This window comes from Pleurodeles waltl, chromosome 8, assembly GCF_031143425.1.
Source record: "Pleurodeles waltl isolate 20211129_DDA chromosome 8, aPleWal1.hap1.20221129, whole genome shotgun sequence".
NCBI lineage: Eukaryota > Metazoa > Chordata > Amphibia > Caudata > Salamandridae > Pleurodeles > Pleurodeles waltl.
The window spans coordinates 1,140,468,956-1,140,489,475 of record NC_090447.1 but is presented as its reverse complement, the minus strand read 5'-3'; the positions used below and the strand labels follow the sequence as shown (position 1 = coordinate 1,140,489,475).

The window sequence follows — 20,520 nt, the reverse complement described above, 5'->3', positions numbered from 1 at the left end:
CACCGGGGATTTTTTTTTTTTTGCGCCAATGTCACGCAAGGGGAGCGACCCTGTAGGAAAGGGTCGCTCCCGGGGAGGGGTTGTGGGGGAATTTATTTTAGGCCATTTCTGCCCCCCCTGGGGCCGGCTGAGCTAGAGGCCAAAATCCACAGGTAGTCACTTTGCAAAAAACACCTCTTTTCTTTAAAAAAATGTGGTGTGTCCACGTTGTGTTTTGGGCCATTTCCTTTCGTGGGCGCTAGGCCTACCCACACGAGTGAGGTACCATTTTTATCGGGAGACTTGGGGGAACGCTGGGTGAAAGGAAATTTGTAGCTCCTCTCAGATTCCAGAACTTTCTGCCACAGAAATGTGAGGAACATGTGTTTTTTTTAGCCAAATTTTGAGGTATGCAAAGGATTCTGGGTAACAGAACCTGGTCCGAGCCACACAAGTCACCCCATCTTGGATTCCCCTAGGTCTCTAGTTTTCAAAAATGCACAGGTTTGGTAGGTCTCCCTAGGTGCCGGCTGAGCTAGAGGCCAAAAGCTACAGGGAGGCACTTTGCAAAAATCACCTCTGTTTTCTTTAAAAAAATGTGATGTGTCCACGTTGTGTTTTGGGGCATTTCCTGTCGCGGGCGCTAAGCCTACCCACACAAGTGAGGTATCATTTTTAGCAGGAGACTTGGGGGAACATAGAATAGCAAAACAAGTGTTATTGCCCCTTGTCTTTCCCTACATTTTTTCCTTCCAAATATAAGAGAGTGTGTAAAAAAGACGTCTATTTGAGAAATGCCCTGTAATTCACATGCTAGTATGGTCACCCCGGAATTCAGAGATGTGCAAATAACCACTGCTCCTCAACACCTTATCTTGTGCCCATTTTGGAAATACAAAGGTTTTCTTGATAGCTATTTTTCACTCTTTATATTTCAGCAAATGAATTGCTGTATACCCAGTATAGAATGAAAACGCACTGCAGGGTGCAGCTCATTTATTGGCTCTGGGTACCTAGGGTTCTTGATGAACCTACAAGCCCTATATAGCCCCACAACCAGAGGAGTCCAGCAGACGTAACGGTATAATGCTTTCGAAAATCTGACATTGCAGGAAAAAGTTACAGAGTAAAACGTAGACTAAAATTGCTGTTTTTTTCACCTCAATTTCAATATTTTTCTTTTTCAGTTGTTATTTTCTGTAGGAAACCCTTGTAGGATCTACACAAATGACCCCTTGCTGAATTCAGAATTTTGTCTACTTTTCAGAATTGTTTAGGTTTCTGGGATCCAGCATTGGTTTCACGCCCATTTCTGTCACTGACTGGAAGGAGGCTGAATGCACAAACAATTGTGAAAATGGGGTATGTCCCAGTAAAATGCCAAATTTGTGTTGCAAAATTGGGTTTTCTGATTCAAGTCTGCCTGTTCCTGAAAGCAGGGAAGCTGGTGATTTTAGCACCGTAAACCCTTTGTTGATGCCATTTTCAGGGGAAAAACCACAAGCCTTCTTCTGCAGCCACTTTTTCGAATTTTTTTTTAAAAAACGATTTTTTCACTGTATTTTGGCTAATTTCTTGGCCTCCTTCAGGGGAACCCACAAAGTCTGGGTACCTCTGGAATCCCTAGGATGTTGGAAAAAAAGGACTCAAATTTGGCTTGGCTAGCTTATGTGGACAAAAAGTTATGAGGGCCTAAGCGCAAACTGCCCCAAATAGCCAAAAAAAGGCCTGGCACAGGAGGGGGAAAAGGCCTGGCAGGGAAGGGGTTAAGGCTTTGATAGGGTCCAGATATTGCCTTGCTTAGAACAATAATTAAAATTTATAGGCAATTTTTCAAGATCCCAAAATCTGCTTCACCAGCATAGATTCATTTGGAATTTGGCCTTATTAAGGAAGTCATCGCCAGACAGTGTGTTTTCATCAGATGTTGGTACAGGCTCAACTCAAGCACACTGAAGAATGCTCCATTAATAAAAAAAATTGTGGTCGGTTATTGCAAGCTCCCCGCTGATGACCAATAAAATTTATTTGGAAAAATGTTCAGGCAAAATGCAAGAACAGGTCTTATGGGATCTCTACCATATGTGGCTTTAAAAAAATCTATAAGGAAAAAAATCATTGCTTGAGGATAAATTGACATTGGCTAAGCAATCAGATGCCTCAATGTTGAATAATACTTGTAATCCCTTGAAACATGCACCCTATTTTTCCATCTATTAAGCAGTCAATAAATGGACATTCCTGGTCCTACTGCTATGGTAATTTCCGCCATTGGTGGGGAAGCCGTTGGATGGCTAGCGAGGTAACTGCTTGCAAACTGTTTGAGGCGACAAAAGACGACCTAATCCACCTGGTTTGCATCTACCCAAGGTTAAAGCACTAATGCAAGGGGTCTACCAACATGCAGGCAGCCAATTATCGCCCGTAAAGCGAGAGGACGGCATGTTGAACTGACTATTTGTAAACTCTTGTTATTGACAAAGGTCGCAACAGTTGCCAGAAGTAACATCTACGATCAACACACACCTGTTCTAAGTTTTTAACTTTATGTTTGTATCCATCCCACCACCGGTCTAAGCACTTTACAAAATATTTTTTAATTGTGTATCAAATGGCTGCTTAATGCAATGTGTTGCACTGTTAGTTTGTATCATTACTCTCTAGTCTGCAAATACTTATAGACAAAGGACATAAGGGTTGCCGGAATTAACATTTTATGTTCAGTACGCTCCGATTCTAGTTTTTAACTTTCTGTTTGTATCTGCTTTAGCACCAGCCAAAGCTTTGTATAATCATATTTTTCTTTTTTTTTCTTTTAGATCGTGCATCATATGATTATTATTTGACAAAGTTATAACTCGTCCAATAAATTCAACTTAAAACTTGATTTGAATTTGGCTTTTACGAGTAAGATAAGAGAGAGAGCTGAAGTTTCTTGATGCATTAATAAAGGGATATGCACAGAAATTGGTGTCTACACTGTAACAAAAGCCCACAGAAGGCAACAGTATTTTACATGTTCGTAGCTTCCACCCGGCCCCACTTATTAACAGCATACATACCCTTCGGGGGATCCCACAGAGCTCAACTGAGGAACACTGTGAATTAGGAAGGCAAACGGTAACTAGATTTGGGGCAAGAGGGTAGACTTACAATATTTTGACTGCAACCTCCTGAAGAGGGAGACCGTAAACCAGGGCTACTTCTACAAGGAAGAAACAGAGGAAGGAGGAACTTAGATTTCTAACCAGCTATAACCGAGATCATTTCAGGGTAAGGCTGCCCTTAACAAACATTGGCATCTTTTTAAAAGTGATCCAGTAATTGGCCTTAATTGTCCTAGGATGCCCCTTATTTGTTATAGACGTGCTCTGTCAACGCAAGATAACTTAGTGAGAAGTGATATAAAAAGTAGTGATGAGAAGTTAACATGGATTTACCCGAAAGAGGGGGTTATGTACTGTAATAAAGGCAAAAATGTCAGCATGGAGTTAACATCAATGCAGTCAGAACACCATTTAACGACAAGCATTTGCAATGCAACAGGTAGACCTATTGCCATTGTAAATGCATAACTAGACTTTTCTTGCCACATAAATTGGTCAACCCTGCCGCATAATTTGGTCCTCTCTGCCACATAATACCACTGGCTCTGCATATAAAAAAGCACTTCTAGTTACCTTCTTCCTCTATCTTCAGCAAAAAATGAAAATATTGCCATTATCTATTATATTTTTTAGGGTCGAGCCTGCGTTGCATGCGCTTGCGCATGCGTAATGCAGGGAGACTCTTTAGTATTTAGAAAAGGGCTCCGAGCCCTGTCAACTTCACGTCAGTGCTTTTTATTGGTTCGTGGGCTTCCCTAATAAAATCTTCTTGCTTTCATTAGTGGAAGGCACCCATATGTCATGCCTTTTCCGGTGGCAAGCCCTCCTCGAGCGCAGCGACCAAGTACAGAAAACATGCGAGGCTCGCTGTTTTCCATCGGCTCGTGGACTTTTTTTTTCTCTAATTTAGAGCGCGATCTCGCTTGGCAGAAGTCGAGCGCTTTACATACTTGAATTCACTTTTTCGGGTTGTGTACATAAATACACTTTTGCCCGATAGGTGAAAAGTCGGGTTAAGAGTTTACAACGCGATCAACTCTAACATGAGCAAACGCGAGACCCGTCGCATTGTAAATGCTTGTTATATTATTATTTTGGGGTCCCCCCAATCTAGTGAGGGGACCCAGAGAAGACCTAGGCAGAAAGAGCACATTGTGTGTTGAGTTATGGGCAAATATATTTTGTAACAGAAATGTACCATAAAGAGCATTATGGGGCGAATTTCCAAGTGCAGCAAATATTGTTGCTGTCATTCTCAGAACACCCACTAAATGGCACCACTATAAAAATAACATTTGTAAGAAACAAGGTCTTGTAACCAAATAGACCCTAAAGGGCATAACCACAGGAAAACAGAATGGCAGAACATAATGAGGTGTAACCACATATTTAAACCCTATAGGGCATAGTGCATTAGACATTTTCAGGCCTAGCAGGCCTATTAATATAATATTACAAACAAGGACCTTAAAAGACAAACTATGCCCATCTGTAAAACAAAGGTTCCAGCCATGATAGAATAAAAAAAAAAAAGATACTGACTGGTAGGGTGGGGGCAGATATTACTTTGTGCCCCCCCCAACCTAGTGTGAGGACCCAGAGATGCCCTGGATAGCATGTGCCATGCTGAAAATTTTGATAGTGGTCCCACTGTCCTAGGACCACCTCACTGTGAGTTATGGGCAAAAATGTTTTGTAAAAGCAATGTCCCGCAAAGCATTATGGGGCAAGCTTTCTGAGTGCAGCAAATATTGTACTTTCTTGACTATAATGCTTAGAACAGCCCCTAGAGGACACCATAATGAAAATAGCATTTATAAGAAACATGGTCATGTAATCATATAATCAGCCTGTAGAGGGCATAACAACATGAAAACAGAATGGCAGAAAGTAACGCAGTGTAACCATATATGTAACCCCTAGAGGGTGTGGTGCCTTACACATTTTCAGGCCTAGCAGGCCCATTGCAATACTATTACAAACAAGGCCCTTAAACAGAAACTACTCTCAGCTGTAAAGCAAAAGTTCCAGCTATGAGAGAGCTTAAAAAAGACATTGAATGGTGGGATATACATACACACAAATTATATATATATATATATATATATATATATATATACACACACACACACACACACACACAAACACACACGCACACACATATATGTGTGTGTGTAAGGAAATGCATTCCTTGGCATAGTTACCCCCTGACGTTTTGTCTTTTGTTGATGCCAGTTTTGATTGAAAGTGTGCTGGGACCCTGCTAACCAGGCCCCAGCACCAGTGTTCTTTCCCTAAACTGTACCATTGTTCCCACAATTGGCACAGCCCTGGCACACAGATAAATCCCTTGTAAATGGTACCCCAAGGGCCCTGTTGACAGGGAAGGTCTCTAAGGGCTGAAGCATGTCTTATGCCACCCTGGGGATCCCTCGCTCAGCACATGCACACTGCCTCACAGCTTGTGTGTGCTGGTGGGGAGAAAATGACTAAGTCGACATGGCACTCCCCTCAGAGTGCCATGCCCACCTCACACTGCCTGTGGCATAGGTAAGTCACCCCTCAACCAGGCCTTACAGCCCTAAGACAAGGTGCACTATCCCACAGGTGAGGGCATAAGTACATGAGCACAATGCCCCAACAGTGTCTAAGCAAAATCTTAGATATTGTAAGTGCAGGATAGCCATAAAGAGTATATGGTCTGGGAGTCTGTCAAACACGAACTCCAAAGTTTCATAATGGCTACACTAAAATCTGGGAAGTCTGGTATCAAACTTCTCAGCACAATAAATGCACACTGATGCCAGTGTGTGATTTATTGTAAAATACACACAGAGGGCATCTTAGAGATGCCCCCTGAATACCAGTCCGACTCCTAGTGCTAGGCTGACCAGTTTCTACCAGACTGCCACAACCAGACAATTTTATGGCCACATGGGGTGAGTGCCTTTGTCACTCTGTGGCCAGGAATAAAGCCTGTACTGGGTGGAGGTGCTTCTCAACTCCCCCTGTGGGAACTGTAACACCTGGTGGTGAGCCTCAAAGGCTCATGCCTTTTGTAACAGCACCCCAGGGCATCCCAGCTAGTGGAGATGCCCACCCCTCTGGCCACTGCCCCCATTTTTGGCGGCAAGGTTGGAGGAGATAATGAGGAAAACAAGGAGAAGACACCCACCAGTCAGGACAGCCCCTAAGGTGCCCTGAGCTGAGCAGACTCCTGCCTTTAGAAATCCGCCGTCTTGAGATTGGAGGATTCCCCCAATAGGAATAGGATGTGCCCCCTGCCCCCCAGACCTAAACACACCCCTAAATTTAGTATTTAGGGGTGACCCTGAACCCAGAAAATCAGATTCCTACAGCCTACAACAAGAGGAAGGAATGCTTAACTGAAAGCCCAGCAGAGACGACAACTGACTTTGCCCCAACCCTACCGGCCTGCTCCAGACTCAAAGAACCTGTACAGTGACGCATCTGACAGGGACCAGCGACCTCGGCGGACTCAGAGGACTGCCCTGAACCATCAGGACCAAGAAACTCCTGACAACAGCAGCACTGTTCAAAACCTGCAACAACTTTGCAACAAAGAAGTAACTTTCAAAGAACTCTCTCTTCCCGCCGGAAGCGTGAGACTTCACACTCTGCACCCAATGCCACCGGCTCAAGCTCCAGAGAACTAACACCACAGAGAGGACTCCCAGGTGACTACGACGACGTGAGTAACCTGAGAAGAACCCCCTGTACCCCCACAGCCACGCCTGCAAAGAGGATCTAGAGGCTCCCCCTGACCCCGACTGCCTGGTAACAAGAAACCCGATGCCTGGAACAAACACTGCATCCGCATCCCCCAGGACCGAGAGGAACCACCTTCCAGTGCAAGAGTGACCAGCAGACGGCCCTCTTCTTATCCCAGTCGGTGGCTGGCCCGAGAAGCCCCTCCTATGCCCTGCCTGCATCGCCTAAGTGACCCCCGGGTCCCTCCATTGCTTTCAATAGCGAACCCGATGCCTACTTTGCACACTGCACCTGGCTGCCCCTGTGCCGCTGAGGGTGTGTCTTGTGTGCCTGTTTGTGTCCCCCCAGTGCTCTACAAAACCCCCCTGGTCTGCTCCCCGAGGACGCAGGTACTTACCTGCTAGCAGACTGGAACCGGAGCACCCCTGTTCTTCATAGGTGCCTATGTGTTTTGAGCCCTCCTTTGACCTCTGCATCTGACCGGCCCTGTGTTGCTGGTGCGGTAACTTTGGGGTTGCTTTGAACCCTCAACGGTGGGCTGCCTATGCCCAGGAGACTGACTGGATAAGTGCTTTACTTACCGGAGAAACTAAATAAAACTTACCTCCCCAGGAACTGTTGATTTTTACACTGTGTCCACGTTTAAAATAGCTTATTGCCATTTTAACTAAAACTGTGTGTACTATTGCTTTGAATCAAAGTTCTATACTTACCTATGTGAAGTACCTTGCATTTTATGTACTTACCTCAAATCTTGAATCTTGTGGTTCTAAAATAAATTAAGAAAATATATTTTTCTATATAAAAACTATTGGCCTGGAGTTAAGTCTTTTAGTGTGTGTTCCTCATTTATTTGCCTGTGTGTGTACAACAAATGCTTAACACTACCCTCTGATGAGCCTACTGCTTGACCACACTACCACAAAATAGAGCATTAGTATTATCTAATTTTGCCACTATCAACCTCTAAGGGGAACCCGTGGACTCTGTGCACACTATCTCTCACTTTGAGATAGTATATACAGAACCAGCTTCCTACAATATATATACACACACACACTAAACAACTCCTCAGAATGAGACCTTAAGACACTGGAGATGCACAGACCTGGTGAACGAGGGGCAGCACACAGTTATTAATTTGATCCGGTGGTTGCCAGTGGGCAGACATTTTCTGCAAGCAAGAGAGGGAAAAACACACAAAGGAAGCAACAGATTGAAAACTTGAAGAAAGCAGGGATCGACAAAAGAGAGCTAAAGGGGCACAGAGTGTCTGACAGGGATTAAAGAGGCCAGGTTGGAGAGCATGCTGGACTGTAATTATGTTGTATGGTATGGATTTATGTGGAGTGGCTTTAATTGGAACTGTGTGTAATGATGTTGAATTATATTGTGTGGATTGCAATTATGTGGTGTGGTGTGAAATTATGTGGGTTTCAGTGGAATTGTGTGGCGTGGAATTGCTTGACTTTGAATTGTGTGTGCTTGAATTGTGTGGCATTCAGTGGAGCTATGTGTATTGGAATTATGTGGATAGGAATTATGTGGTATTGTGAGTAGTGGAATTATGTTGAGTAGGATTGTGTCATGGAGTGTAATTATGTGGAGTGGTATGTGTTGTGGAGTGGCGTGAAGGGGATTTATGTGGAGTGGATTTAATTATATAGTATGATGTGGAATTTTGTGGTGTGTATTGGATGTATGTGGTGTGTGGTGTAACTGTGTGTCGTGGAGTGAAATTATGTGGTGTGGAGTGAAATTGTGCGGACTGGAATTATGTTGACTGGTGTGGAATTGTGTGGCATTGAATTGTGTGGTGTTGCGTTTGACAAGGGCCAGTACAGCAAGTCAAAATTAGTGAAATTTAAGCAGGGATAGTACTTCTGCCAGTTATATATAGGAATCTGCTATTACTGAATGGCCAGTAAGGCACATAAATGTTATATAGCACATAAATTATATAAATCCCATGTAAAACAATGCGATAGGTGCAAGTGTGTGTTTAATACTAAAATCAGTCTAGGCTTATGAATAAAAAACAGGGCATGACATGCACTGAGTGCCAGCTAGCAACAAGGCACCATACATATAATTTGGAACATACTGATGCAGAATTAACCGTATTAAATGAATGTAGCATTTTGCTAAATTTGCAACAAACGGAGCTGTAAAAGGCTGATAGAGCACCGGAAATCACAAGTCCTTGAGGAGAGACGAGATGACTACACTACCTCGTGCTGTGTAAACACCTGAACAGAAATTGGAAAATATGGCTGGAAAAGTATTTGATTTTTATTTTAACAGAATGAAAAATCTTGCAGGCATTCTTGCCTCCCATTTCAACAAGAAGAGCAGCCTGAGAAGATTTATGACTCCTCTAATGGAGATAAGCAATGCCCTGTGTGCAATGTGAGGGCTGGTAGGGAGGAGCCCTGGAGAGAGAGACTCGAGATGCGATGTGAGTCTAAGCAAGTTTCACATCATTGCATCTAGGTTTAGCTACATTCTACCAGAAAGGGCATATTGTGGCTTTCGTGAGCAGTGAGCTAAACTACTGGGTGTTTCTTTTGTAAAGTAAAATTATTTTAGAAGCCAGAGGTAAATGAGGACAGCACTGGAACAAAGCCAAAACAAATGTCAGCAACATGGGAGGAGATGAGAGGAACGGAATGTTGCAATAAAATGCAGGTAGCTACCAGCCTTAAACACCCACAGTGAAATGGGAGCACCAAAGAAATAACAAAAATAGTCCATCACAACAACAGATAAAGAAACCAAATTGGAATAATACAGTAGTTGGTCACTGCTCTGCAAAAGAAAAAGGAGGGGGAAAAAAAGGAAGAACTGACCACTAGCAACCAAGAATTTTTAAAGGACACTGCAACCAACAAATGAAATTGCTGTAAGCCATAAGAAGTATACTAAAAGTACACATGAGGTCAAACGCTTATGCTCAACCTAAAAACATCAAGATTAAGGGTAGTTTGACTTGTAAAAGTACATATGTGCTTCATCAATTAACATGCCCCTACCCAAAGACATATATTTGCAGTACAACATTGTCTGTACATGAAAGAATGTTACAACATTTGAGAGTGATTAAAATGCAGATTTTAGCTACCCACTTGTCAGGCATTTTAATAGTTTCCATAATGGAGCGAAGTCCCAACTAAGATATAATATTTTAGTATAGGTACCCAAAAATAATAGAGGTGGTGATAGAGAATGGCATTTGAGACAATTAGAAAGGATATTTATTTTTGATATGGACAGTGAGGAGCCATGTGATTTCAAGCTCTGTGAAGTACTACACAGGTACCTAGGTTAAGCCTGCTTGCTTGTACGCTTACAATAGATCGCTTACGGGTTGTGACATTGAAGATGGAGGATGGATGAATATGGATGAAATATGATGTCACCCACAACAAACATAAGAACATTTTTTTTGTCGCAGATTTTCATAATGAAGGTCATGGATTTTATTGCCCACTGGGGCAAAATGTGGCGACTCGATGGGGGAGTGCAAATATTGGAAAAGGGACATAGATAAATAAGACACTGCGGTGGCCAGTCCAAACAGATGATTTTAAAGAGCTAACATTCCAATCATTATAATCTTTTTCATGTAATAATTCTGCATCAATGAATTACGCATGATGTTATTTATGGTTGGTATAATTGTATATGTGTTGTGAGCAACTACACATTGATGGATTACATATTATAAGATGTTGCTTAACTGACATTTTGTAGAATTAAACTTTGCAGGTAATGATCATTCCAGGTTGAGTTTAATGTTACATGATATATTACATATAAATTGAGAATCCCTGCACATTTTTCGACCAAATTATTGACTTGGATTGTCACAAATTGATTTGTTTGTTAGTATTATATAGATTATAAAATGGTGCCCATTTGTTTATTTTGAAATCTCGTCCTCCATTTATAACTATGATTTGTTTGTTTAAATGGAGTAACGAATATGGCGTCTGAATCATGAACAAGGCTGAACTTAGCCACCAAAACATGTTGTGGGTCTTCAGCTTTCAATAGATCTTGCAACTCTTTCCCTTGGAGTGTTGATCTCATCTGTAAGGAGGTGGGATTCTTGTACTTACAATGCACAGGCATACGCGCTTACCCGAGCACCACTAGCGACCAGGCGGCATGCCATAGCTGTTATGAGTGTAAATATTATATATATATATATTTCTGAAGTAGAAAGACATTTTCTTCTAGTGAACATGGGCACTTTAGCTTTCTTATTAGGATCAGTCCAGTATGGTGCATATCTTAGTTATATTTAATACATATAGTTTGGTTTGTGGTCCTCTTTCTGTGTTCATATGGTATTTGCAGTGTTCACGTCGCCATGTTATCAAGACCGTTTGGCTGGCATATATGTGTCAGGAGATGCATTATGTATAAACTGGGTTGAACTGCAACTGGATCCCAAGTGAGTGTTTACTAACTTACTGTGATTTTGCTGGTGAGCGCCTCTGATGCTACACTCCGCTATATATATATATATATATTTTTTTTTTAAAACAACGGTGATAGGGACAGTATAGTTAGATAATAGAATTTAAAAAACACTAGAAATTCACTAAAAAAACAATGGTTACAGTTACAGTGATATTATACTTCGGTTCAGATTTTACATGCACAAAACCATAGACATCTGGATGTTAGAGTTATTTCATGTAACTATAAAACTTGGGCCCTAAGTTAACTATAACTCGCACCCTCGCCACGCCCAGTTTTCTCATTGATAATTTTACTGCAAATGCTACATTGATATTATCAATGATGTCAAAGAAGGTGTCATAAGTGATGTAATATCTGGGGCAATTAGCAGTGCATGGCGAGGGAGTTGTGTTATAGTTACCTTACAGTATGAGACTTTAAGAAGATAGCACTGAGTGCGGCCCTTCCAATTCTCAAACTCTGACTCAACAGCAGACCAATATATACCTCTAACATTTTCCCAGACTCCTGGACACTCCAATCTATCCTCAAATTCTCAAGCACCTGCTTCTGCAGTTACACTTCTGGCACTTCATCGTGAAGTAACAACAGCACCCTACACTTTCAAGAGCTCTCATGCCATGACAAATTCTTTCAGATGAAGCCTTTACTACTAGTCTCAGTGTTGACCTCAAAATCTGAACCCTCCATATGACCGAGAGTGAGCTGTGGCTCTGAGTGACTACTTTCACCCATTACCAAATGTTCAATGATTATCACCAGCATGAGCCCCTTGCAGTGGAATATAAATGTTGTATAAATCATGGCTTTTCCCAACTAGGGAGACCGCCAGTCCGTAATTTTTATGGACTGCCCTTAAATTAGCCATCCCATCCGTGACTGAAGTCTTAACGGATGGCATTTGTCCATAATTTGAGCCTCGCAGCCAAAGGGCAAGAAATAATTCCCAAACAGATTCCCAGCTGAAGTGGAGGGAGTCTCCTGTGCTGCACTCTGAAGAGAGGCGCAGGCAATTTAAAAGAAATAAGCCTTCTTGTCAGGGTGTCTGCTTCCCCAAAGAAATGCAAATATATGCAGCTGGTTAGCTGGCAAAGGTAAAGGCTGCTTGGGAGGCGTTATTTAGAGGAGTCACTAAAAGCTTCCTGATGACAAGATATTTTCTTTTTGAGAGGGATCTGCAGAGGTCTTCAAACTGGGAGGACCCTGCGGGGGCCTGAATTGATCCGAAGGGGGGCACCAGGCACTGGCCAAGAGAAGCATCATGCTAATAACTATGCTTTGCTTTAGTGAAAAAAAAAGTCAGTCAGCAAATGGGCAATCACTCATCTTTTGTCAGTGATAACCTGGCTGGGAAAAAGTCTCAAAGAATGAGGGCATCACAATGTGGCTACTTTTACACTTTAGAAATACCTTGCTGACCCAAATAGTAAGTTGGCAATTGTATTTGATTGCATTATCAAAAATGAAGATTCAACACAACTGCAATGTTTAAATATGTTTAGGTGTTATTTAAACATTAGCAATTTTAATTCTGGGGGCCCAATTAATATATTTTTTACATCAGGGGTGGCACGGCTTTAAAAAGTGTGAAGACCACTGGGGTACAGTAAGGGTGTTCCAATTTGAATTATGGAGTTGTGCTTTTAATAGACGGTTATACAAATGTTTTCACTGGGTATAATCTGTATGTTACCGAACTCTATGCTTTAGAAGCGCTTTTATTTTATGACCTAAATTCATATGTACATTTAAAGGCAGCCTATAATATATTCAGGGCCACTGGAATTATGTGATTGTGTGGCCGTGGAAATGTTTGCATAAATATAGAGTTGCCAGATTTATCATATAATCCTTGCTCTGCTGCATATTTTTTTTAAATGTTGTTTCTAGCTCAAACGTTTCAAAAGTTACAAAAAACGTAGCAACGCATTGCCATGCAGTGGAAGGCCCTTTGCAAAGCTTGACTGGTCACCTTTCTGCAGTCTATTGCTGGGTTTGGGTGTTAAACTGGTACTAATGAATTGCAACCAATGCCCAGACAGTGTTACCACCTTTGAAAATGGTAAAATGGATAAGGAGGCCATCCTCCGAGAGACCCGCTCTCAAACAGACCTAGTTTTTTGAGGCCACAAGATTCAGCTGTACCAAGATCTGTGAGCTACAACCCTGCAGGAAAGGTGGGAGTTTAAGGTCATCACTGATAAATTACGCAGTACCAGTGTGGGCACCCTTTCGCGCTGATGTTTGAGTGGGAAGGCAGGCAACGAGCCCTTGGCTCCCTGACTGAAGCAAAGAGATTGCTGGGTCTCCCAGTGACTGACGACTCGGAAGTCCCACCCCCCCTCCACAGCGTGACGCTTCAGTTGGGGGTGCCCTGAAACCCATCTGGACCACAGTCGGGCGTGCCCGCTCTGGCATAGACTTGGTGTCTACAGCCTCCCAAGACACAAAGAAGAATATCATCCGGCATCTCCGCAATATGGATAAACTCTCCTCGCCAACTCAATCTAAGGCTGCCTCTATCTGCAGTGAATAAAGCCATGCCAACAGCAGCTAGCTCACAACTGGGGACTGTCACTCAGAGAAACAGCATACAAGATCATGCTCTTTTACACCACTTCCCAGCTAGCTGCTATGTACCCCGGGGACTCTGCTGGCGCTGAGGACTGGAATGGGGAGACCTTCAACATATCTAAATCTTACAACAACCATCATGTAAAATATGGAAAAAAATCAGGAGAAGTGTATTTCTTTAACGTGTGAAGCACTGATGTTAATACATGGCATTTAAGTCTATTAAATCCAGTACAATCGTTTTTTGTACAACTGGTATTCAGAACTCACATATTTCAAAGTGCTTTCATGTACATTAATGAAGAAAAAATCGTTTTGGTGAAGTAAAGTATTTGTCTAAGATCACACAATTTAAGCAGGAAAACCACAATTCATCCCAATTTTCTAATTTAATTTTGTACAAATCAGTCAGGAAATTGTTTTTTGTATTTTCTTAGGTAAGCTATGTTTTTACTTCTTGTGCATGTCTCTGCAGATTTATGCAGTGTGAACTCGACCTGAATTTTGACCCTTTGTCCTGAATTTTTGCCAGTCCTGTCCAAAGTTTGTCTCTATGTCATATGGTCACCCTATTCCCAAACTCACACTAACTTGTGTTTTGTTCCGTATGCCATTGCGCCAATATCAAAGTACACCTCGGTCCCTCATACAATGCGTCTCTAAACACACAAGCTTTGCACACAGATCCAAGTGTTATTTGCATTCAGCACACCTTGCTAATGTTTCATTCCTCGTGATCAGAGTGTATCTCTGGCTACATGCAGATCATCCAGTCACAAGCTTCGCACCAGTGGCGGTACACAGGATGGATGAGGAGCCCTTGAATGTCCTATATGCAATGACCTTCAGTTGAATATGGGCTTCAGACGATGCCACGACTCTGCTTCGCATTCGTGTGTACCGTATTTAGTTAATACTACCTTTGCCCAGTGGTGTAACAAAAATAATGCCCCCACCCCGCAAAGCTGAATATGATGAAGAGCTCTTACGTCTCCCGGAACGACCGGGGCCCGCTAGAATAATGCCCTCCGTTCAGTCCCAACGCAGGTGCCGCGTTAAGCCCCTACCTTTGCTCCAAACCCATTCCAACTTTGGGTGTCACTCTGTTTCGGACTCCTGAAGCTAGTCAACCACTATGACAGCCGAACAATCGCCAATTCTTGGGCTTAGCGCTCATGTAAACAGTTGCCACCCATGAAGATGGGCTCAGCACGCACCTGCAACGCTGGTGTTTTTGACAGGTTGAATCGCAAAGTTCGGTTCCTGCGTTCTCCAGATGAGCGGCACATTCCACACAAAGACACTGAGTGATCTCTGCTGACGCAAGCTGTCCCTTAGACGGTGCCTCTAACGGGCGCGCATGCAAACCAGCATGAAGAAAGAAGCATGTACACGCAGGTGCAAAACATGCGAACAAATCCAATGATATGTAAAACACTTAAACAAGTCAATGGAATTAATGGAGAGTTGATGGGAAAACGGGCATACAAAGAAGGAAAATACATCATATGACAACACTGAAAGTCATCCTATGACAGGCAAAATAGACATTCACAAACATGGATAATTCCATTATAATGCAATCTAACCCTCGCGGGTTATTAGTGCGCTCTACAATTCAACATAATATCTATTGGACCTATCTGGGTGCGAGCGTTTTTACAGACGGGTGGGAACCTGAAGCAGCCAGGGTTTATTCAATATTTACTTACAAGAGTAAAGTGCACAATGGCATCATAAAATAGCCAGACCAGGACCCATATGTCGGTCGGAGAGCAGTTCTTGCCCAGGCGCTGCGCTAAGACGTAGCCCACTGCCAGCTGTGCAGCGCAGGCCAGCAGCGACCACAGCGTCACCGAGGTAAGAGCCACCATGGCGCAGCAGCGGGCTCCACACGCCACCCCCAGTCAGAGTTTACCAGGTTCAGACGGGTAACAGGTTTTTGGAGGGCTCGGGGCAGGAGGGCGGCGCTGTTTTGTGCTTCTGCCCGCCATAGGCGGCTCGTGGCCGCGCCCCCATGGCGTTAGCTCGTGACGTGCCGCGGAGCACCAATGAGGGAGAGCCCGCCCATTGGGGCGCCTGAGTGGAGGTGCCAGGGGGCGTTGGTACTTCTCCGCCTCCTTGCGTGCCCATGGCTGTGGTGTTTTCTTTGTACGGGTCCGCCGGCAGAACCGACCGAATAACTGTTGGTTGTATAGTAGTTGAGTATTTGGAGAGATGTGACTAAAGCTGCAAATGGGTACACGGGGAACCAAGTTAGAATCACGACGTCGGTTCAACACTCTGTCATCCTGAGCAAATCACTCTTATCTCCTTGTCCTAAAAGGAGAAACGTGTTATATTGTTTCTGTTGTGAAACACTCACGCTTAACCCCTGCATTGCTAGGCCTTTTCCCTCCACCCAATGGACCTCAGTTCACCAATATTTAAAAATGCATTTAAACTTTACTTTCACTCACACGATTGCACAAACACATTCACTCATAAACACGCTTTCTTTTACATACACCCACTCTCACCCGCAAGCAGGCGCCCAACGTACATTAAAAGTGCTTTTTACTTACCTCAGTTATCAAGGCGGGGCATATTCCAGCTAACTGTATTCCATTTTTTGTTACACTAATAGTGACTAATACATTACTCACTATCAGTGTAATTAAAAAAAAATACTGATTGAAAACGGGGAAGTGGAGCTCCAAGCAAGGTCCATAAAAATGCGCTTCCCCTTTGTTTCTGGCATTTATTTTGCCAACTTAGAGGCCAGGGATGGCAGATGCAGTGTTAGGGGTCACAAGGGGCAAGCTGGGGGTCGTAGCGGCAACCCCTGGTGACACCTGAAAGACTTCCATGTTTCCCCCTGCTACGCCTTTTTTTTTTTGGCTATTGGGGTAGTTCGCACATGGACCTCCATAACGTTTTGCCCACATAAGGTATACACGCCAAATTTGTGTCTTTTTTTCCCAACATCCTGGGGATTTTAAAGGTACACAAGGTACTTGTTTGTAAATTTTCATCCATATGAAGAATAAACAATTTTTCTTTTGTTGGGATCAAAAAAATATGCAGCACGTGGTAGAACGTGCGGCAATTGTAATACATTGATAAAGATGCTGCGGAATAGCATAAGCCCAGCAGAGATGTCTTAAGGCATGGGCAAAGTGGTTCATGGCCCTAGCCCTGACATTTCAGCGGGGCGCTGCTAGTCTTAACTGTCTGCCTGGCCCAGCGATGTTCTGCAGACAGCCCTGCTTGATGATCTTGAGTGATTTTTAAATGTAGACTGTTTTAAATACCGTTGTCTTGTATTTTTAGTCAGGGTGATGGGTGGGAGCCTGTTACAGAAACTGTGCAGAGGCATGTTGGGCTTATGTTTCTTTAACTTAATGCCATCCATAAAAAAACTGTCAGATTATTTGCTCTATTACAGTATTGAAAACAGACACAACTGTACTCCTTCTTGGTGCATTTATTAGGAATAGTAGAAGTAAACACATTTAAAGCATGGACTATTGCCTGGCAAAATATTTATATATTGTTTTTGCATGCCAGTCCTCATCCACTTAATGCTTTAGCATATTTTAACATTAATACAACTGGCATGTGGTCTGTCCAGCCGCAAGAGGTTCCTAAATAAGAGTTATTGCTGAAAGCACCTTTCTCTTTAAATTCACAGTTTTTCAGTAGTATATTCCTACAGGGAAAGGCAAACACATTCACTCCCGTGCAGAGCCCTAATTCCACTTTCAAGCACCGTGCACAGCTGTTCTGCACTACTTGCTGACACTCTTTCACTGGTGTGAGGAAAGCTTGCTAGGTGTCTGTCAATGTTCGGTACCAGCTGTGCATTTGTGTGTACACGACTTGCAGTGCTTCTGCCCTTCCTGTTTCCTGTCTGTGTGAAGGTGAGATCTGCACCTGCTTCTGAATGTTCTATGTGCAGGATGGTTGAACTTTTGTCGCATTTCCTTGTTTCAGGGGCACTTTTAGTGTTCCTGTTTGTGAAGGAATTTTACAAACCTGATCTTTCCTATGCCTGGTCAGTTCTCACTCTGAGAGATGCTCACACTGTTCCTGATCCATTTGCACTACTGCTGAAAGGGCTGTGCAAAAGCTGTTTGCTCTGCTGTTGTCTCCACTCTGCCTTTTGTGTTTCAGAGAGGTTTGCATTCCTGCTGCCTTATAATATCTCTTTCATACAAGTGAAGTGTTCATCAATCCATCAAAGCTACAACACCCCAGTGCCAGCTATAAATACTTATAAACTAGCCACTTGAGACATATTAGGCCACTGATTTTGTTTTTTATTTCATTTATTCTTCGAAGATTTAGCTTGAACAAACCGTGTAAGTGAAAACCCACTTTTTATAGGGACCATGAGATTATCAAGTGTAGGAAGCAATTTTAGGAGGAAGAGAGGATAAACTGAGATTCAGCTACCTATTGGGGCAGCAATGCTGAAGGAACTCAATTTTCGAAGGGCCCTGAGATTGACATTTCAGCCAGCGTTAAACGGATTCAGGAGTAGATAAGGTTTTAATAGGGCTTTGAAAGGTTAGAAATTCTGAAGGTACCTTCTCTTCAGACATGCTGCATCTGTGAATCTACCTAAGGTGATCCAAATCCTTGGCATGCCGAGTGTGAATGAGTTAAATTATGGTATCCAACGTATGGTCAACACAAGCAGTCTCAATTATGTCGTTTCTGTTTGAGGGCAGAGGCCAGACATGGTGAATTGTCTAGCATATAAATTCTTAAGCAATTGGCATGAGCATCAGTATGGCAATTGCACTCTAAGAGCGCTCTGGACCCCTCCATCATCCGCTTTGCAATCCACAGCCATCACTCTTCCCGGGAGGTGTCCCGGATCAGTGACCGGGGACCTACATCAAAGACTTCATCGCTAGCCGCCTGCAGTGAATGCAGCAATCCCCCACGAGTAGCCGCGGCGATCGAGGCAGCTGGTTCAACATGATGGCGCAAGCCCTATAATCTCCTAAAATGCTCTGGCCCTGGGGATTGACCCTGCACGAGCGTCGCAGAGCGCTGCGGTGCCCGCCCGCCCTGGAACTCTAAAACTGTCCCAGTGTGAGGACTGAGGGGGACCCATAGGACCGGAGGGGGTGGAATATCAGCGGCCGTGCATCCTGTCGGTGCGGAGGTGGGCTGCGGCAGGCCATAAGGAGACAAGCTTGGCACGCTCTTGCTGACCCCCACGGGGAGTGAGTGGGTAAAGGAACCAGTGTTGCAGCGGTGATTGGGGAGGCCCTCCCAGAGTGGTGGTGAAGGCGCAGCAGGCTATCTGGCTGCCCGGCATTTGGAGATGGTTTTGCCCCCCCTCCCGAATCAGTGACCTGCAGGAGTTTGTGCCTACCCGCGACAATGTCCTGAGGGTGCCGGAGTGGTGGTGTTGGATGGCCTGGGGCCAGCCCCACATCCGGCTGACGTGAGGAGGAGCTGTGGCGGACCCAGAGTGGGAGAGTAGGCACCTGGCGATGCGTGGTGGAAGATCGAGCCGCCCTCGCGCAGGCCCTCTACACGTGACGACGTGGATGGACCGGCTGCTTATACATGGGCCATTCCTACCTGTTTGATCGTGTTGCTGGTGGCCCCCCGGGGCGGTGTTGCGGAGGTGAAAGCGAGTGGCTGGGCCCTGTGCCCACATGGCTCGAGGTCCGGCCTCCCTCCTGATCTTTGCACCCTGGCCCTACATTGCAGCCTCGGTCTCTCCTGCTGACGGCTGTGTGTGTGGGGGCCCCTCTACTGACCTGCGCACTGAGTGACCTCTACAAAATTCTTCCCCCACCCCTGCTCTTCTGGTACTGTGCCCTGCTATGGAAGGCCTATGAGACAGCAATGTCCACCCATCTGGACCTTGGTTGGCGGCAGGTCTGACCACCTTGGACATTTGCCCTGATCTGGGGACGTGGTGGTTGCTGGGGACCGGGGAACTTGAAATCTGCTAAACACGCCAGGAGGCCGCTTGCAATATTAAAACAAAAGGAAATCCCTGAAACCTATGGACTGGACCCTGACGTACCGTCGCCAATACTCTGACCTAACACGGCTAAGGGCTCAGAGTTGGAAAATTGTGCAGCTGCACTTGGAGGCAAATAATGAGTTTCTGAGATCGCCGGGTCTATCAACACTATGGCCCTCATTACGACCCTGGCAGTTGGTGATAAAGTGGCGGTAATACCGCCAACAGGCTGGCGGTAACTACCGCCAAATTATGACCATGGCGGAAAGTTCTCCGAAAGACAGCCAATGTACCACACCGACCGCCAGGGCGGAAACAACAGTCACCAAAGCGGTAGCTGCCTACAGCCAGGCGGAAGACAAAGATTCGCCCACCATATTATGACAACACAATCCGCCACCTTTTCCAGGGCGGTACCAACACCATCAAAAGCCTGGCGGGAATAGAGCACAGAAGTCAAAGGACTCACCATTAAAGACACAGGGAAGAACCACGCAGCCATGAAACCAGAACTGCAAGTCTTCCAGCTGATCATCTACGTCAGTGATACTCAAAGTACGGCCCGGGGGCCACATGCCACCCTCCTGACCTTTACATGCGACCCCCTGCTCAACAGTGCATGCAGGTGTGAGTGTGGACGTAACTGGGTGGTAGGTGGAG

The 20,520-nt window shown here is 44.3% G+C and overlaps 1 protein-coding gene across 1 annotated transcript in view; it reads right to left on the bottom strand.

The window, feature by feature from the left end:
* EBPL (EBP like) overlaps positions 1-15,839 on the bottom strand; it is a 168,764-nt gene extending 152,925 nt beyond the window's left edge. The window contains exon 1 of the mRNA XM_069205362.1: positions 15,596-15,839. Within this exon, the coding sequence (XP_069061463.1) occupies positions 15,596-15,757 (162 nt within the window). The 5' untranslated portion in view covers positions 15,758-15,839. The remainder of the gene's footprint in view (positions 1-15,595) is intronic.
* Between the last annotated feature and the right edge of the window lie 4,681 nt (positions 15,840-20,520).